The following is a 21,090-nucleotide window of genomic DNA, read 5'->3' on the forward strand; positions in this document are numbered from 1 at the left end:
TAATTGTTGTTGTGTCAGTTTATTTGGTTATATTTTTCTTCCTTCACAGTACATAAAATCATGATATGTTTATGATTCAATGTGGTACTTAACTTTTAGAATAATGTGGCAGAGGCTGCTAGTTGTCCTTCTATGTGTGTTCTCTTCCCATAAGGGTGTTTTTTTTTTTTTTCTTTTAAACTGTACAAATGGCCGCCCAGCCCAAGATTATATTCCTACCTTTCCTTATAGCTAGGTGAGGCCATATGTTGAAGGTCTAGCCAATGGTTTGTAAACAGAAGTAGTATGTGCAATTTCTGGATTTTGTCCTTACAGAAGAAGTGTGTCCTCCCTTCTCTTTCATCTTTTCTTCTTTCCTTCTTCCTCCCCTGCCACCCCATTTCTTTCCTTCCTTTCTTCCCCACCCCCTCCTCCTTCAGTCATCCTTCTAAATTGCAGGTGTGAAGGTGGGTGATCTGGGTAGCCATCTTGATCCATGAGATGGAAACCATGTGTTCAGGGTGGTAAAGCAATGAGAAAAACACCTGAGTTCTTAATGATTCTGAAACAGATATACTAGCCCTAGGCTGACTGAGCGAAACAAACTTCTAGTTTGTTAAAGTAGCTCTTATTTTGGGTTTCTCTGCTACAGAAGCTGAACAAATACTCTATTTAATATACTTTCATTTTTTTGGAAGTGGACTATTATTCCTTTTTTTAAATGGGCTAAATTCTTCTCCCTCTAAACACACACACACACACATGCACACACTCAACTTGTCTGGGCCAGAAGTGAGTTATCATATGTAGCAGTTAATTATAAGGAATGCACTATGAATAGTCTTTCACTTTTCATTATCATGAAAATGAGATTTCAGTCTACATTCAACCTATATTTCTAAATAATACCCTTGTTAGGACTGTCTGTTCAGTGCGATGGAAGACAGCTTTTTTTAGTGCAAGTGAGATTTCTTGATAATACTAAATCTGCCTTATCAGCTGAATTCCTCTGGCTTTGTGTCGCAATATGCTAAAAATACACGATCTGATTTCACTGTTAGGAAACTTCTTTCCGCAACACAGGTACAGTCAGGTTGGTTGCCTGGATAGTTGAACATTTGGGTCGTGAGATTTTAAAAGCATGTCTCATGAGCAAGCGTGATGGAAATGTAGCGCTGTGGAAGCACGGCCCGGCCTCAGACTGGCAAGGCTGTGCGGAGCTGCGCTGTTGGGAGCCGACGCCACCCTGTGCTTCTGATGGTTATCCTTCCGGTTCTTCATATCTGAGGAGACGGCACTGTGAGGAGGCCTGTCGGCTTGATCTTATTGATGCCACCGTCTAGAATACAGATTCTTGGATATTTCATCTTCACAAGATGTGCTGCAAACTGAAAAAAAAAAAGGCCAATGTTATGGAGAACATACACAATCTGTATTTATCCAACACCATGGTGTTGGAAAAACTACTCAAGCTGTGAAAAACTACTTTAATGATATTATTGCTGCCACTGTTGTCACTGCATCATTAACTTGGTTTTTAATAAAAAATTAGTATGTTGACAAACAACTTCTTCATGCCATGAAATAAATGTATCTCTTTAGTTCTCTTTTAAACTTGCTGGAAGAGGCAACAGGTACACATGGAAACAATTCGAACAGTGCACAAGGGCGCACAGGGAGAAGCGCATGACGCCTGCCTCTGCCTCAGTCTCCCCCAGAAAGGTCATTAGCATTCCTGTTTCTCACGTGTGTATCCAGTGACAGAACGTTCTCAAGTCTGTATTGGACAATTTTTGATATTATTGTCAACTCGTTAGTTGTTGCACCCCACACACAATGCCCCAGAGAGAGCCTATGAACTGGTTGGAACATGTTTTTGGAGCAACCACAATGAAGAGTTTAAGACCATAAGCTTGGAATGAATTTGAAGTACTGATCCGAGAAGCCTTCTAAATGGCTAGCAAAAAAGAACTTGAAAGTTAGCCAGACGAAGACATACCTCCCTGACTCGGCCTGTGTCTACCCATTCAGGGTCACTGATCATCTTTTCCTTCCTTGCACCTCACGAGAAAGCAGTTTGAACTGCCTGTAAATCGCTGATAGATGGGGTCACGTTAGGATTCAGAGACTGTGGTTGCGCAGGTTGCTCTAGGTTGGCAGCACGCTCCACGTCCCACCAGCTCCTGGCCCCCCTTCATTTCCTTTTCAAAAGCACCCCACCTGCACTCCCACCTGCCTAGTTTCTACTTACTTTCCTCATCAGCCACTTCCTTTTCTAGGAGCTAAGTCTCAGTTAGCAGTCCCTCTTCTTAGCCCCCCCAAATTTCATGTTCAGGTCCCTATATTTGGCTTACCATATTTATTTAAATTCCCCATTTGAGGGCCTGCTTCCTCTACCAAGCTGTAAATTTCCGTAGGATCATGAACCTGTTCTGGTTCCCTTTATCCCTAGTGCCGGCATGTACAAGGGCTCAGTATACGCTAGCTGAATTAAACTATGACAAATGACATACAGCCTGGGGCAAAAGGAGAAGCAAAGAAGGTTTTCTTTGGCTCTCTGGCCATTCCGTCCTGATTCCCTCCCCTTGGTGGTGTCCTAGTCCTCAGATTAGATGTTTGAGCCCACACGTGATTTTCAACTACTTCGTCATAACCTGATCTCAGATCTTCCAAGAAAAATGACAAATATCTGCTCACAGTCCTATTGCTTCTTGGGAGTCTTTAAACTTAATAGCTGGTAAAGTCTTAAGCCAGCTGTCTAGGCTTCATGGTTCAAAAGGTTGAGCGGAGGTGTTTGGTCAAGATAAGTTCAAGACGTCAGAGACTAAGCTGTACTGATCTGGGGCACAGGAACGTGGTGTGCTGTTTTGTTTTTTTAGCAGACACCATTAGATGACTCTAAAGCAGGTGGTCCATGGACAATGCTTTGAAAAATACTGTCTTAAGCCAAAGGATAAAAAGATCAGCATGTAAGTGGAATAGATGTTGCTGGACTGGGATCTCCGCGATCTCCAAAACAACTCACATAACCGGATCTCAGTACAGCTGGCCCCTCTCGCCTTCTCTGTCACCCTCTGCAGTGCCTTCACACAGGTTCACATGCCTGTGCACATTTCAGATCCGATCCTCTTTAGAGCCACACAGGGCATCCTGGACAGTAATTAAGGTTGAAGAGAAATAATGCACCTATACTTTAGAAGATATCAAGTGATCTAGAGTGCCCATGTGAGCTGATCTTCATCCTGTTCTTGCTTACTTCTCTTTGAAACCCTCTCTTCAAGAAAACAGGCACCAGGTTCATCTGCCCCAGGTCATGTGCCGGCTGCACAGTGTCTGGCACCATATGATTATTGAACCATCTTGGCTCCATTCTCCCACATGCAGCAATACAATTACCACTTAGGTCGGAATTCTAAGATAAACATATCATCACTCAAAAGGCTTTGTGGATAAGTAGTGTAAGTGTTTAGTACTTTCAAACTGACACTGTAGAAGTCAGAAAATAAGTAAGGAAGGTCTCACTGTACATTTAGCTAATCTCCCTTAAACTATGCTGTAGAGCTGGAAAGAGTTCCTTTCCACACTGCCCTTGCAAGGAGGGATGGAACAGCCAGGCTGCTGTGGAGCTGGAAAATGGCGAAGGCAAAGCGGGCAGAAGAGAGCACTTTGGAACAACTGGGGTGCTGCTGTGTCAGGGTCTAAGAAGAAAGTTAGAAATGGATGACAAGGACATAAGAAAAGTTTAGGTGCCCTGGGGGAAAAAAGCCAGGTTGTGCTTAAGTAAAGAAGAGCAAACGTTGAGTTTTTTCAGGTTAAAATGGTGAGTTCTGCTCCTCTGCTCCTGGTTCCAATGGCCCTTGTTAAATACTGGCCCCCAGCAGTGAGGCCATCCCTCCACCTTTCCCACTCCCGTCATGGAAACAGCTCCTTTGCTGCATCTAGTCCTTTATTTGTCCTTTCATTCAGCAATCAAACATTTCACTGAGCCCCTACTCAGTACTGGTGCTGTTCCAGTTTTTGCCGTGCGGGGGAGACAGTAGCAAGGAATATCAAGTGGTATGGATGGCTGTTGCCAAAGCAGCTCAGGACTTCTGAATTTAACAGGGGTTAGAGGAGATGTTCGCCTCTCCATCCTTTTTCATTATTGATACTTGAAGGGAATGGGGACCCAGTCGTGATGGCCACATGCACTGATCAGGTTATGTTCTCTGTGGCTTTAGCTTGACAGGCCAGGGAGGAAGCACGGTCTGTGAATGTACAGGGTGGTCTCCACCTTGTGAAAAAGCTGCATTACTCATAGAGAAGGTACGTGGCAGAACAGAGGAGACCCAGGTGTGCAGAGTTCAGGGTTTCACCCATCTTTTCCTCTCCACCTGGCAGGGCTTTGGCAGCTTTAGAGAGTAAAAACATAGGGTACTGGACTTGGTTGACTAAAGTCCTAGTATAGACTGCAAGCTGCAGCTTTGGGAGAAGCCTGACACCACACAGAAATCACAAACCTAGGCTTACTGAGCAATGCCCTTGGTGGAAGTGGCAGGCTATCATACTGGACCGACACTTACAAAGTCCTCAGAATCATCGGGTGCTTTTAGTAGGGGACAGTGATGGTCAAGGCCACTCCAGACAAGGAACAAATAGTTTCTTAGGATGAGGTTCCAGGTTCCCAGGTTTTTTACTATTATGAATTTATTTTTCCTTTCAGGTGGTTCTACTGTGTGGCCAGCAATGAGAATACTGAGAATTATTTTATTAGATGATGGGATTCATTTGCTGGTCAGATGTGTCTGGGACTTCAAGCTACAATTTTTATAGGTACAGCCCTATGTGAAGAGTAAGTTCCTTTGCAGTAAAGAGGCTAGCATGTTTGTAGGGCTAGAACTGGTGACACCAAGTCCTACATGGAGAGAATGGGGTTCCTCAAATGGCACAACCAGCTGAGGCATAGGGCCACACCCCATGTGGGGTTGGCAGGATCTGTTACTTGCTGGGAATGGGTTTCAGGCTCACAGACCACAGAGAAGCCGCACACCTTGTGGGCGATACGCCCACGGGGAGAGGGTAAAACTCTTGCATTTTTGTCATTCCTCTGGTTAGTAGGGCTGGTGGTGGTACTCCTTTAGGGCTTGGGTTGGCAAACCTCACAGCAGCACTGTCTAGAAGTGGCGGGCTCTTGTGGGTACCTCTCCATCTTGTTTTTTCTCCTTATCTTGCTTCTTAGCTTGGGCAGAGAGGCTGGCATGTCTGTCAGTGGAAGTGAAGCTCTGCTGTAGCAGGAGAATGAGTGAAGGAAAGGGGTTTTTGATCTGCCACAGAGTAGCGCAGGTTAACGAAGGCCAGAAAAGGGAACACTGAGTGCGGTCGGGAGGAGCATAGGGCAGTGCCTGCTGTCTCTCCCTGGGTGTCCGAGGACACAGCAGCAGCAGGAAGCTAAGAAAGCTGGGCTTCTGCCAAGAAGCCCACCGCAGGGCAGTTCATTTTCTTGATGTGAACCTTTGGCCTTGCGAGTTTCAAGTTCATGTTGGGAACTGAATAATTGGCATGAGTTGGCCAAAACCCTGGTGAAGCTCAATCTATGAAATCTTTTTCTTTCATTTTTTTTGTTCACTCCTTTCCCCCAAATAATGCTAAATTTTGCATATGGAAATATTGCTGTCAGTCAGGCATGGAACTGAACAAAGGAACTAGCAATCAACCTGTAACAAGCTGCTGTAGTAATTTCATTTTCTTGGTCTTATGGATGTGAGGCTGATGCTATATTAGTTTTATGTGTCCTCTTGACCCTCTGAAATACTGAAACTATGGTGCACATTTAGTCTTTCTCATATTGAGTGGTTGGGGGTAGGCTGATACTTCACAAACATTATATATCTACTTCTAAGAGGTTGGCTAGCTGACTCAGATACACATATTTGAAATAATAAATATCAGATGGGGCGATACCTCCATCTACAGTACAGTGTGGCCTTGGGCCAATATAACTAAGGCACTGTCTTGTCCTCATTATTTAAAAGATTTCTGGGCCCATGAAAAAGGTCTTAATCATTTGAACTCCCATTTCAGGGATTCCAATCTATGGCAATGACCAGTAGGGAAGAGGTAGGGATTATTTATCTAATTCTCCACTGATCTCTTCCCTCCATTACACAGTCAAGTATAATTCTGAGGTTTATTTTCTTAGGAGCACTGTGTAAGTTTAGCTTCTTAAATCAACTACATAAAGTAACTCCTGTGCACTGTGGTGGGAAAGTAAACCGTGCAGCTACTATGGAAAATAGTTGGAGGTTCCACAAAAAATTAAAAATAGAACTACCATATGAACCAGCAATCCCGTTCTGAGTCTGTCTCCAAGGGTAATGGAATCTGGACCCCGAAGCGGTATTTGCTCTCCCGAGCTCACTGCAGGTTATTCACAACAGCCAAGACACGGAAACAGCCTACGTACCCACTGACAGATAATGGGTAAAGAAAATGTGATCCACGCACACACCATGCACACAGTAGAATAGTGTGAACTTTAGAAAGGAAGTCCTGCCATTTGTGACAACATGGGTGAACCTGGAGGACATGATACTAAGTGAAATAAGCCAGATACATGAAGAGAAATACTGTATGATTTCATTAATATGTGGCATTAAAAAATAGTCCATCTCACAGAAACAGAATAGAATGGTGGCTGCCAGGAGCAAAGAGGTAGGGGGAAGAGGTGGGCAGATGTTGGCCAAAGGGTACGAAGTTTCAGTTATGAAAAATGAAAATGTTCTGGAAATGTAATGTACAGCATGGTGACTGTAGTTATTATGTATAGCAGGTAAAACAATACTGTATTGTACACTTAAAGTTTGCTAAGAAAATGGTAACGGTGAGGTGGTGAGTAGTTAATTAGCTTAACTGTGGTGATCATTGCATAATGTATACATACACCAAAACAAAGCTGGGCACCTTTGATACATACAATTCCTACATGTCAGTTACAGCTCAGTAACACGGACAGGAGTCCTGTGTAAGGTGTGGAGCCAGTTTTCATAGTAATGAAACAGTGCTGCCTTCCTCTCTTATTTTACTCACAGAAGTTAAAGCAGCAGCAGGGCAAAACCAAGAAGGTGAACACAAGGTCAGTAACCACCTTACACTCTGCCACGGGCACCTGTGACAGGTAAGGGGCAGAACAGGTAATTCCAGGATGTTATGTACTGGAAAACAGTTAATTATGTGATAAGAAAAAAATGGGAATTTACAAAACAGGCATTATGTGGTCCAGACTTCCTAAACCATGTTTATTTTAAGGATCACGATCCCAATGGTGTCTGGGAAACTCAGAGTCCATGCTGCGGTGTATGTCAATTTTCTACTCTTGGGACCAGTCTTTGAGATTAGGAAATTTGACAGTGTTAAGATTTTATCTTAAGAGATTTTAGAAGTTTGAGTTACATAAGGGAATATATAAATAATTGTAGTGCACTAACTCAATGTGTTTTCCTGTTTTAATTTCCTATTGCCTACAGTCCCTGTCTCTATTTCATCTCTTCCCATTTTCTTTAACTTTTTATTAAGAAAAATGAAAAAAAATGCATGAACACATATGCTAGCACTGCATATGCTGTGCATATTCTGATTTTATTAAAATAAAAAGTAGAACTACACAGTTAAAAAAAACAGAAGGATGATAACATCCAGTTTCAATAATTACAACTCATAGGCAGTTAATTTATTTCCTTTATTCCTCTCACCACTCCTCTTAACCACATTTACTGTTTTAGTGTAAATCCCAAAATTCATTTACTCCATAATTATATGTCCTTGAAATAAAAAAACTTTACAAATATGTCTATGGTACCATGATCACATCTAGAAAATACTAACAATAACCCTTAATATAATTAAATATTTAGTCACCGTTCAAATTTCCAATTACTTCACAAATATTATCTGTTCATCCATCCATCATCCGCTGACTTATATTTACAATCTGCTTATTTGCAACAGAACCCAAATGAGGCCCACACACTGCAATTGCTCGATGTCTTCTAAGTCTCTCACCTACAGGTCTGTGTGCTGTCTCTTCATTGCTTTGCAGGAAGCCAATTCCCTCTTAGATCCATTCCAACCAGACTTTTGTCTCCATCACTCCCCCAAAATATACTTATAAAGCTCAGCAATAACCTCTACTATGTCACATTGCAAATAAAAATTTTAAGACTGAATTTGAACTGACTTGACCCATCAGCATCGTCTGACACATTTGATGGAACCTTCCTCTTTTCGAAACTCTCTCCAATTGGCCCTCAGGGTACCAATCTCTCCAAGTTCTCCTACCCTTTGTAGCTGGTCTGCCCAGTCTCTGCTGGTGGGTTTTCCTTATCTTCCTGACTTCTGCTCCCATGCCTGTCTTCTGACTTCTCTTCTGTCTCTACATTCATCCCCTAAATGATTCCATCTTATCCTATGGACTTTAAGTACCAACTATACATTGATGGCTTTAAATGTATGGCTTTAGCATCTTCCCTGAACTCTAAGCTCATGAATGTATTTGCTTCTTCAATATCTCCACTTACACATCTAATAAGCTCCTCAAACTCCAAATTGTGTATCAAATTATATACATAATTTTCAAAAGAGAACACTTGATTCCTACCCTATGCTCATCTCTAAACTTCTCCTAAAGTCTTCCCCATCTCAGGAAATGGCAACTCCATTTTTCCAGTTGTTCAAGCAATAAAACTGGATTTACATTTGCTTCTTTTTTTCCTCTAATGTATCATATCATCTATAACTTTCAAAACACAATTAGAATCTGATCACTTCTCACCACCTCTGCTACTGCCACACTAGCCCAAGCAACCATTATTTCTTATCTAGGTTACTCCACGTGTTACCCTAACTGGTCTTTTTTCCTTCCACCCTTGCCTCAATTCCCCACACAATGCGAGTGACGCTTTAAAAATGGTAAGTCAGATCATATAAACTTTCTTTTCAAAGCACTTCCATAGCCTCTTATTTTATTCAGAATAAAATCTTAAAGATTTTACCATGGTTTATGGGGTCTTACATGATTTGCAAATCTGCAAACCCCTCCCCCCCTCAACCTCTTTAATCTCCTCTATTAGATTAAGCTACCATCACCTCTAATTTAGATTATTGCAATAACTTCTTGTCTGATTGCTTCTATCCTTGCCCCTGAGGTATTTCTCTTCATGGCAACCAGAAAGATTTTCTTAAGTAAAAGTCAGATCACATAAAACCCTTTGTTCCCCGTGTTCTAGTGGCTTTCCATCTTGCTCAGAATAAGGCCTTCTCTGATCACATCATAAATGAAATAAGCCACCAGTACTCTTTTCCTCCATTCTACCTTATTTTTCACTTCAGCATTTATAACCACTTGACATATGTGTTTATTGACTGTCTCTCCCAGTATGTTGTAAGCTCTTTGAAAGTAGGGACTCTGTTTTACTTCTTACTTTTTCTACAATGCCAAGAACAGTGCCCAGTACACAGTGTTTGCTCTACTGTCTGCTGAATAACTGATTAATTCATTGAACAAATAGTTTTTGAGCACTTACCATGTGCCAGGCACTATGGTGGGAACTGGTTAAGCTTCCTTACTGCCAATGGAGGTAGAAAGGATTTTAGGGCAAATTATGAGGAAACTACCTAACTGGTTCTGGTAAAAGTCAAATGATGTTTCATTTTATCCTTTAGTAACAGAGCCTTCACTTGACTCTTCTATGAGTTGGAAGAAGTTTTTTTTTAATCCTTACCCAAAGATATGATTATTGATTGTAGAGAGAGAATAAGGGGGGAGAGAGAGACAGAGAGACAGACAGACATCAATGTGAGAGAAACACAGATTGGTTGCCTCCTGTACACACCCTGATTGGGAATTGAACCCACAACCTTTTGGTGCACAGATGCTCCAAACCAACTGAGCAACCTGGCTAGGGCAAGGTAAATAATGTTAAAAAATGGTGTCTTTTACAAGTCATCTGTACAAAAACACTGATAATAAAAAGTATTGATGATGAAGTTTATAAATATAAATGCAATAAAATAAGAATAATAATAAAGCCAATAATTTTAACGCAGAAGTCCACAGAGTGGTCAGATGAGAGACAATATCCTCAGTTCATTTCCACAGTTAAGGCACCTGAAAGGATCTGAAGAGGATGCAGTGAAACTCTCACTGTCTGCTCTTGGGGTCCCAGCTTACTCCTTCGCCCCTGTTGTTTCAATGAGTTTGGAAATTTTTTCATGGTAGGTGGATCACTCAAGAGGTATGTGAAAAAATAGTTAATATTTTCATGTGCAATTATAAATTTCTCTACTTTTATTTTATTTCACTGTATTATGTGTAATTCTAACAAAATATCATAAGAATTAAAGAAAAGGAATAGGATTTAGTTTTTAAAGTATACTTTTTTGAATAGAAATGACCAGAAAACCAAATACGCCTTAAAGGCACGTAGTATCTAACATAATATAAGTCCATGCACTTCTTCCCCATTGTTGGCTTTGTTGATGCTCCACTAGCAGATTTTTTTCCCACATGGTGAGAAATAGTGTTTTCCTTTCCTTCCTCTTCCATTTTCCTTTAATCTTGTTTCCTTTGTGATCTTCTCTACCAGTCACTTACACTAAAGCAAATTTTTCTTATTTATTATCTAGGTTATAATGGGGACAATGGAGTTTTACAGTGAACTGAAACAGATATCTTTTAATGGTCTTTCACCATTCTCTTGTTGAGGCCATCACCTAGAATTTGTCTTCCTTTCTGGAATAATGCATTTATAAGCTTTTAAATTTAATTATAAGAAAGAGCCTACAATTTTTCTGTACTATAGAATACTGTTTATTTCATAAGTGAAGGATTCTATACATATACATCTAGTTTCAACGCTCCCATGAATTCTAGTCTGAACCTCTCAATGCTTGACTGACATTAGCACTTTAAACTCAGTATGTCCAAAATCCATTGCTTTCCCTACAAATCTACCTTATTTTCCTCTTCTTTATCTCTGTTCAAGGTATTAGCAACATCCCCCAAAACCCATCCTGGAAACCTTACGGTTGTTTTTGACTTAAAAAAAAAAACAACACTAAAAAAACAAAAACAAACCTCTCGCGGCCCCACCTTCAGTTAGGCACAAAGCTGTCAGTTCTCTGGGATGTGTGCCGGACCTGCCCCTTCTTCCTATCCCTCTGCTCCTCCTCATTCCAGGCCCCAATTACTCTGGAATCACTTAAGTGTCTCTTGTGCTTTTAGTTTTTCCAAGTTACCCGGCACTTTGCTGCCCACATGGTCACATTATAAAGGACCCTCAGGAAATCCTGAGACCACAGTCATTATTTGTATATAATTTTTTTCCTTCTTAGGGCTATTGTCCGTAAGGTGAGTCAAGACCTGTGGATCCCTTCCAAGAAGGAAGCTTGCTTATCTACTGTCAGTATGAACAATATGTAGTACCTAAAAGCTCTTACTGAAAGTTTCAGTAGGAAACTTTCAAATATCATCAAATAGTTTGATAGTATTAGGTGTAAAGTTTCTTTGCATTTGAGGACAAAAGAAATTATTTATTTTAGAATTATACTTGCTTATTCCTTATATAAATACATGTAATTATTTACCTTTAAATTAATGATTAATGAGAAAGTCACCTTTAGTGTTAAACAAGGTAAGAGAAGATAGTGACAGGGTATGATTAGATGTCTTGAGTCACATAATAAAGCAGTGAGGCCGTTTCCCTAAAATCCTTTTGAAAGTTGAAGAGCTTTGGTTATCAGCCTCAGACACAACCCCTCTGTCGTCTTTTCCCTAACACCACCTGAGTTTGCTAACACTGAGCTTAGAAACTATTTAGATAGTGGGAAATTGCAGGCTGGGATACAAGGTCAACATAAAGGTAGAATCTGGGAAAAATCTGACATTAAAATAGGCTGGAAATATAGGGAGAGTGAAATTCTTATATTGGTTTCTAGTTCTTGGTGTTTTAAATTTTTTATTTCACCGAGATAAAGGGCAAAAGAAAGAGAAGACACTTTAAAAGTCATTTTCCAAATGACTTTCTAAAATATAACTGATTGTGTCACTTTCCTTCTTAAAATCCTTTAATAGCTCCCCATTGCTCAAATGTGAACTCCTAACACAGCACTCAAGGCTGTCTATAACCAGACTCTCCACCTACCTGGAAATAGCCTTATCTGCAACTAAAATGCTCTTCAGAGAAGCCCTTGCTTTCCAATCAGCCAACGCTGTTTCCTGTGCCTGGAAGGCTCCCTACTCACTATGGTTATGGTCCTCTTCCCAACAATTTTCTTTACGGAAATTCTACCCATAATTTAAGGTTTAGGTCTGTCATTGCCTTCTCTATGAAGCTTAGAAACCCCTCATTTAAATGGAAAAATTTTCTTCCTTCTCAATGATTTTCTAGAGCTTTAATTATAATTTCATATAGCACATGCCACATTGTGCTTTGAGTTTTAATCAGCTGTATACATATCTCATTGTATTAATTAGATTGAGTGTTACGAGGGCAAGGGCCTATGTCCTTCTCATTTGTTTCCTTATGATAGTCTCCATCATGTCGGCACTCAATGTTTGGTGTCTTGAATTAATCTAGTAGTTGATATTAGAATTTTTTCTTTTGCCTTCCTCTTTTTACTAGTTTCTGTAAATGCATAGTTGACAGTAAACTACTATTTTGCATATGTCTATTCATTAACTTAGTCACTAAATCAACCATTGAACAGTTATGGAGTGCTTACTATCTGAAAGGCACAATGCTAGGGACTGGGTACAACAATGAACACAAATACAATCCCTGTCTTTAGTGAGCTTAGAGTTTAGTTGGAGGTGCAGATGAGTGAACAGGCAATTGCAAGGCCATTTGATAAATGCTACACAGAACCATCACTATGGCTGTGCACACTGTGCTTTGTATAAGAGAGCCTGGAAAAGGGGTAAGTGGAGCATGAAATGTAGCCCATCCTCTCCAAGCTGTGAGCCCTTACACGGTGCTGTGTGCTCCTAAAGGAAGGGTGGGTTTTTGTCTAATGTAGACAAAAACTCTATACATGATAGCTGTCCCAATGATATCAAGATAAGTAAAATATTTTGTATGAAAACTTGGGAATAGTACTTAGTCCCAGACTTGAGGAGTTCAGAAGGAGTTTCAAGAAGAAATGCTATATAAACAGCCTTTCAAGACAAATGGGAGTTACCCAGTTGAACAGAAGTGTAAGAATGCTCTGATTAGAGAGAAGTATAAAAAGACAACACGTAGGGAATTACGAGTAGTTAATTATGGCTGGAATCTATGAGGGTAAGATAAGCAGTGTAGGACGAGCCTGGAAAACAAAGTGCAGGGCGGATCATGAAAAGCTCTATAAACCTTGATTAGGGCTTGAACTTTATTTTGAAGGCAATGGGAAGTCACCCAGGCATTTTGACAATGGTTAGATTAACATCAAAATGTTCACTCTGCTGTGGGCCACAACTGGAGGAAGGAAGGGGACTGTAAGCAGGGACAATGCAAAGTTGCAGCCGAGTTACACTTGAGATATTAGCTACTTGCTTGAGACAGTTGGGTAGAGGGGATGAGAGAATTTCAGACCTAATTAACAGTGTGAAGGCAAACAATAATTTTCTATAAAACTTGTTGCCATTAGTCAAGAAGGTGAGATAATTCACTATTTCAGTCCAGCAGTCTAGGTGCTGGATGCTGTGGAGGAAAGTGTAGGAGCTTGTCCTTAGCACAGGGGTTAAATCAGGATTCTGTCACTGGTTAGCTGTGGGATGTTGGGTAAATTACTTAGCTTTTTGGCCTCCGTTTCTTCACCTGCTAAATGTGTAATAATAATATACATGAAAGGTGCACTGAAAACATTTTGGGAGGATTATATTAGCGCATGTTTAAGTAGTTGAGTCAGGGTAACTACTATAAGCTAGTTTCCTTCTTTCCTCTCTTCTTTAAGAGGAGAGCTACTTATGGCACCTTGCAATTGTATAGATTCAAACTTAAAAGGAAGCTTTGTCTCCAATGGGGACAAATCAGTGTTCACATAAACTCTTTATAATGAAACAGTAATTTATACTAGTGACTCTTACCATTTACTGGATCACATGTACTTTTGGCAACTGGATGAAAGCTACAGATCTATTCTCTCTCAAAAAAGGGTAAATTTGTATAATCCTTTACATATAATTTCAATTAGTTCAAAGACCTTCTAGAACTCTGATGAACTCTAGGTTAAAGAGTTTTCCTTTAAACTAATTCATTCAATTTTAAAATTTATGATAGCTGATTGTGACCTAGTGTTTATGCACATGGCAACTGGAATCTACCTATAGATTTATAGATCACTGTTTAACAATAGCTTATAGTTTCAAACAGTTCTCTCAGGAATGACTACCTGGAAATTCAAGGTCACATTAGAAAAAATAAGAGAAAACATTTTTAGATATGACATTAAATTTGTTTGAAAATAGTTCTCATTCTAATGAAAAAAAAAGTATATTGGCTCTAATACAGAGGACAAGCCTCTTCTGATAAAATTCTGTCATGTATTAGGAGCTCTAAAGAGCTTTTTGCACATTTTCCTTTGACCTGGGATATTTGGGACTAGAATTTCAGCAATAATCATCCATTAACTTCTATTTACACTAGACAACAGAAAACAGTAAACTCATATCATGTCCAACCCACGAGTCATATTCTACACATCTATGCTCTGCAAAGAATGTATGTACTAAAGATTCAGATTCAAAACAGTTATGGCTATGATGGATCAGAGCCAAGTTCCAACCTCTGCAAGGTCAAGTGGGAGGGCAACTATGGTTAGTTTTTATTCAGCCACAAACATTCCTGTGGTAAGAAGTAATTAATTAAATGGTGGGCTGTGGAGGGCAGAGTCAGCATGTAGAATAACATGTAACAAGACAAAATAACTTTCATCCTATGCTAGGGCATGAATATAGGTGTCAGAGAGAACAGGATTCAGATGATGACTTGGCAGTTTCTCCAGGAAATTGGAAATGGGCTTCCCCTGTGTTTTTAAAAACTGCTTGTCCACAAAATACATTTAGTAAACACGTTAAAAAACAGATAACCAAAGTTTGGATTAGGTGTTTTAAAGTCTCCTTTACTAAAACTCCTACCTTGCTTTTTATTTCACATAACTTTTGAAAAACTATGAGACTAGGGACGCTACAGGACAGATTATATTTCAGTTTATGGGTCTTCTAAAGTAAGTTATCCTCTATCACTTAACAAATACAGAGATACACAAGACAATTTTACTGTTAAGCCTCATACGATGTCTAAGTGTGCTCGAATTACATAAATATGTTAAATGTTTCCTTAAAATCTGACATAAACCCACAGACCAAAACCTTTGCTGACAAGAAGATGAGGAAAAAGCCAGGAAGAAAGCCAGGTTTAACTGTAGCCAGTGCTTATGGGTCTAACAAGACCGAGAAAGAATTCCTTGCATATTTGGAACTCAGAAAGGAGACTGACTTCTCATTCTTTATCAAAATGCTGAAGGTACAATTCAAAAGAACCTAATACATTTTCTGACAGGTAAAAGGTCTCACACGAAGTGGCTTAAAAGTATCATATTATTAATCTGAAGAACTAGGCAGATACTATCTGGGGCCAGAGAAGTTTACTGCAGAGACAACACATACACCTGACTGGTTTAAAGTGTTTTCAGAGTCATTTGGTCCCCTTTGAGCACCCGGCAGACTGGGATAATCTCCCCTGCCCGAGACCATGGGCTGGAGGAAGAGCTTGAGCAAAGAGAGCAAGGAGGCAGGGCCAGAGAGAGAAAAAGGGACTGGCAAAAGGTAATGGCTATCAGTGGTCATCAAAATATAAAACTTGGTTTGGCTTGGCTAAGGAATCCAGGAAGTAATGGGGTGGGACAGGAGGGTGGAAGCCTCATATCTCTGCAGTACAAATAACTTCCAACCTCAAATCCAAAGACCAAATAATCTGGGCATCTGGGGGAGAGTAAATGAACACAGTTGGTCTATTCTCTTATTCTTAAAAATAGCTCCAATGGCATGCTTTACTTATTATAAATCTGATTATTTTCAGTTGAACATGATGCCACATTTTAAATTTAATCCTTACGTGCCACGTGTAGAGAGCAGCAGCCACTCACCCTGTTTAGTCACAGAATCTCCATAAAAATTGTCTCCTGTCTAGGTTTCTGAATCAAATGTTAATCAGAAATATATGTTCTGTTCTTTTCTATTTTTTTTCTGGGGGGGGGCGCTAACTTTGTTTTGTTTTAAAGGAAAGAATAACAGCACACATTACTTGCCATTGACTTTTATGTTCTCAGATAAATACTTCTTTTGATGACAAAAGAGTACTGATTTGATGCCAAGAATGTAACATTTTAAGGGTAAAATCACCTGTTCCTAATATCTTCCAAAGGACTGACAGGATAAAGTAAAATTCAAAGATTGCTTCAAATTTCTGAGGTAACCTACTGAATGAAGGTGATTCACCGGTAGGAAGACATCTTGGTGGTCAGGTCACCACAAAATATAATCTTAGAGACAATGATTTTACAAAATTTATGAGCTTCAGTGGCTAACACAGCTATATGATGTTTACAGTGTTTCTTAAGGACTCACTAAAGGTAGAGAAATGCCAATTGGAATTTCAGTTTGTTTTGGTCCATATTGTTGGCTATTTTTCAGTCTGAGACCTATCACTAGATTCAGACATGGATCCCACAGGGGAGAAAAAATAATGCAGTGACACATAAAACCTTGCTATGGTGCAAGTCATCATTCTTGCTAAACATTGTAATTTACTTCTAGGAAAGAGGTGGATTCGTGATGGTGTTTCGCCAAGCTGAGCTATATGAGATTTGGCCTTAGGTTGGAAGTATGGTAGTGTAAGTAATATCTGTTACAAGCATGAAAACAACCCACACATTTCACCCTACATAATATTTAATTAATGTTAAGAATCAAAATTTCCTTTAAATCTGAGTAATCTGCTCAAGAAATGCACAACAAACCTGTTCACGAACCCAGTCTTGTGGGTTCATTTAATATGCCTCCCCCACTGACCTGACTGTTAGTGCCATCTCAGCTTTATACACTTGCTCTCTGAGACAAATTCAGCCCATTTCAGTTTTGTAAGAGGAATCTTTTATGAGACTTTCTGTATACACCATACAGGCATGTTTTCCCTCTATGTCCAGGGAACCTAATGCCAGTCTAGCATTTGAAGACATAGTTTTTCATGTGTTTTAAAAAGATCATTGTGGTGAGACAAGAGTAAGACCTTACCACATTTTCCACTTAAAATGTGATGCAAAGCTTGAATTGCCTTAACCCCTGTTTTGACACAGAGGTCTTCCTGCTCCCATCAGCCCTGACAACAGATGCCATCTCCACCTGCCTGCCTCGTTAGAGGGGCCCTGGCCTCACGGCAGCAGGATCGGCAGAAGGCCGACCACCCGGCCGCAGTCGCACACATTGTAGATGTCAGGCTCCCCTTCACTCACTGGGGACCTGACTTTCCTTGATGCTGACATGCCTGTGTCCACAAGATTTCTGAATATGTTTGATTATAAAACGCTCACTGCTGTATTTAACCTGTTGGGTAAGGTGAATTAAAGATTAACTGGCAGGAGACATTTACTAGGATTTAACTCTGGCACAGAGAAGAATCTACATGGGACCATAATTAAACTAGGATGTTTGTAGTCTTCCTTTTTTGCCTCTTCTAGGGTAAAACAATGTTTTCTCTTGATAAGAAATGGCAGATTCTAAAGGCTTCTTGATATGTTTAATGTGGAAGCTAGGCCAAACATAAAAGCCGTATGAAATGGTAATGCTAAAGAACCATCTCATAGCAATAAATTGCTAATCAACTGTAGTTACAGGAAATAGGTAATGAATACATAATTAAATGGTGTCATATATCTTTTAATTATTCAGATTCATGAACAAGCAGTATTTCTCAGATTTGTTACATTTTCTATGTGATTTTAGACACTATATTTAACACAGGTGACCATTGTAAAGTAATTCCTCCACATTTCAATTACAAAAGACACTCTGGTTTTAACTGGTATGCCAAATGGGTGATTTTTATAGTGTCATATACTAGGCAAATGGTTAATTCATTCCTTCTTGCAGTTGTTCAATGATGTTTTGCTCCTTGTTAAATTCAATATTGAGAGTGTTTTTCTTTGATTGAGTTACATACACTCTATTTTATTTAATATTTTCATATATTGGATTTTCAGTTTACCTCTTTTATCAGGTCTTCACAGAAAATGTAAAACTAGAAATTATAATCAGTGCCTACTCTTTGCAAACAAAAAATTCCCAAGTCCAAGTATGAGTCTGACATACAAATCATAAACATTTGCACAGATAATCTGTAACTGTACTGACTCGCACTGGCACCTCTGCCTTCTTCCACAACATTCCACTGCAGCTTTCTCTGTCTCTTTGAAATAGGAGTCTGCCAGCTGCCAGCTGCAGTGCAAGGATTTTAACTTAGAAAAAAAGCTGCTACTTGCTCAGAAATCACTGTTTTTCAGTTTGCTTGTTTTTGTGTTTAAAAAAAAAATACCCGCAGAGGAAAAAGTTCAGACCTGATCAGGATGGCTCTTATGAAAGATTTTCCACTACTATTTGACCAAAAATTGTAAGTCTCGGATGAACTGGGAAGAGTGGGGTCCAAGGAACTTTTTTAAAAATTGAGGTATAATATACACGTAACATAAAATTTGCCATTTAAAATTTTTTAGGTATACAAGTCAGTGGCATTAAGTACCTTCACAATGTTGTACAACCATCACTAGTTATTTTTCAAAACTTACCATCCCATTGAGAGACTCTGTACCCATTAGGCAAAACCTCACACACTGCCCTCCTCCAGCCCCAAGTAGCACTAACTTACTTCCTATCCCCATGGATTTGCCTAATCTAGAGCTCTTACATAAGTGGGGTCATAGAATCCTTGTCCTTTGTGTTTGGCTTATTTCAATTTAGCATAATGTTTTCAAGGTTCATCCAAGTTGTAGCATATATCAGAACTTCATTCTTTTTTAAGGCTGAATAATACAATGTGGAACAAAAGTGGGTTTAGTTTTCCATATGGCAAATAATGCAGTAATTAATAAATAATACAAGAATAAACTGTTTCACGTACTAACAATTGTAACCTACTTTTCACCCATCCTGTATGCTGTATGTATATACCACATTTTGTTTATTCTTTCATCTATTGGTAGAGACTTGGGTTGTTTCCACCTTTTGACCATTGTAAATGATGCTGCTATGAACAATGGCGGACAAGTATCTGAGGTCTTGTTTTTAATTCTTTTGGGTATTTACCTAGGAGTGAAATTGATGGTGTATGATAATTCTATGCTTGCATTTTGAAGGAATTGCCAAACGGTTACACTATTTTCTATAACAGTTGCATTATTTTACATTCCCCTCAGCCATGCACAGGGATGGGAGGAGGTCTAATTTCTCCACACCCTTGTCAGCACTTGGGTGTGACACTGTGGTTTTGATTTGCATTTTCCTAGGGAGTAATGAAGGTATTTTTTCATGTGCTTCTTAGCCATTTGTATACCTTCAGAGAAATCTCTAAAACGTTTAAAGATTTGCCCATTTTAAAATTTGTTGTTTTTTTCTGTTGTTGAGTTGTAGGAGTTGCAAGCAAATAAATATATAACTGTTCTTTGTGTACTGATTTTGCATTCTGATATTAAATACCTATTAGATATATAATTTACAAATATTTTCTCCCACTTTGTGGCTGATAAGGATTGCTGGTCACCACCAGAAGCTGGGAAAAGCCTGGGAAAGATTCTACCCAGAGTCATGGAGGGAGCATGGCCTTGCTGACTGACACTTTGACTTACGACCCACAGCCCCCACAACTACGAGAGAATAAATTTCTGTCACACTAAGCCACTCAGTTTGGGTTACCTTTTACCACAGTCCTGGAAAATTAACATACGTTCTGATACCTTTTATTTTTTCATGCCCAATTGTTATGACTAGAATTAATATTGATCCTTTTCCAACTCTTCCAACAAACTGAAGAAAAAGGAACACTTCTTAACCCATGCTATGAGGCTAGCATTATTCTTATACCAAAGCCAGACACAGACCCAAGAAAACTATGGACAAATATTCCTGATGAATACTGATGCAAAAATCCTCAATCAAATACTAGCAGTCTAAATTTAGGAGCATATTAAAGGATTATAGACCATGACTAAGTGGAATTTACGCTAGGAATGCATGGGTAGTTAAAACATATGAAAATCAATCAAAGTAATATACCACATTCATAGAAAGAAGGGAACAAAAACTCATAACCATCTCAATTGATGCAGAAAAAAGGCATTTGACAAAATTCAACATCACTCCCTAATAAAAACATTTAATAAGCCAAGAAGATTAAAAAAATTTTACTTAACATGACAAAAGCTATAACGAAAACATCCAACTAATAATACTCAATGGAGAAAGACTGAAAGCTTTTCCCCTAAGGTCAGGAAGAAGACAAGGATGCCTGCTTTTGCAGCTTGTATTCAACACAGTTGAGTTTCTACTTGTTTTTGATGTTTCTGTAGAGGAATGGAGTATCAGAGCTGTCTACTATTATTTTGCTGAAGTTACTTCCAAACTCAAGAATTTTTATATTATTGTCATATGTAAACTAGTACTTAAAATTCACATACATGCCAATAAGAGTACTGAAAAATAAAATTTACTATTATTTAACAAATTATATCAAAATGACTTGCATACCACTGCTTTAGTTCTAAGATGTTCTTGTTTACTTAAAACTGCACATTAGTCATTAACTATACTAACTTTCTCTGAAATAAGTGTATTTAGATCATTTCCTGTCAGACACTAGAGTTACATAAAAGAGGGGTGAGAGATTTATAACTAATAGTCAATGAAACTTCATCATCAAAGATGACCTCTTAGTGTCAAAAACAAGCGCTGCCATTTGCCCTGTACTTGTGACACAAAAATGGTCTATGACCAAAAGTACTGAAGTGCTCATCTGACTACATTTCCAGTGATCACATTACTGGATTATTCTG

General features: G+C 39.2%; 1 protein-coding gene across 3 annotated transcripts in view; it reads right to left on the reverse strand.

The window, feature by feature from the left end:
• The window catches only part of TBCK (TBC1 domain containing kinase), a 186,693-nt gene continuing 165,603 nt past the window's right edge, over positions 1 to 21,090 (reverse strand). For all 3 annotated transcript variants that reach the window (XM_045820116.1, XM_045820113.1, XM_045820115.1), the window contains exon 26: positions 1 to 1,367. In XM_045820116.1, the coding sequence (XP_045676072.1) occupies positions 1,257 to 1,367 (111 nt within the window). In that variant the 3' untranslated portion in view covers positions 1 to 1,256. The remainder of the gene's footprint in view (positions 1,368 to 21,090) is intronic.

This window comes from Phyllostomus hastatus, unplaced genomic scaffold (assembly GCF_019186645.2).
Source record: "Phyllostomus hastatus isolate PE091 unplaced genomic scaffold, TTU_PhHast_1.1 phas_scaffold_39, whole genome shotgun sequence".
Taxonomy (NCBI): domain Eukaryota; kingdom Metazoa; phylum Chordata; class Mammalia; order Chiroptera; family Phyllostomidae; genus Phyllostomus; species Phyllostomus hastatus.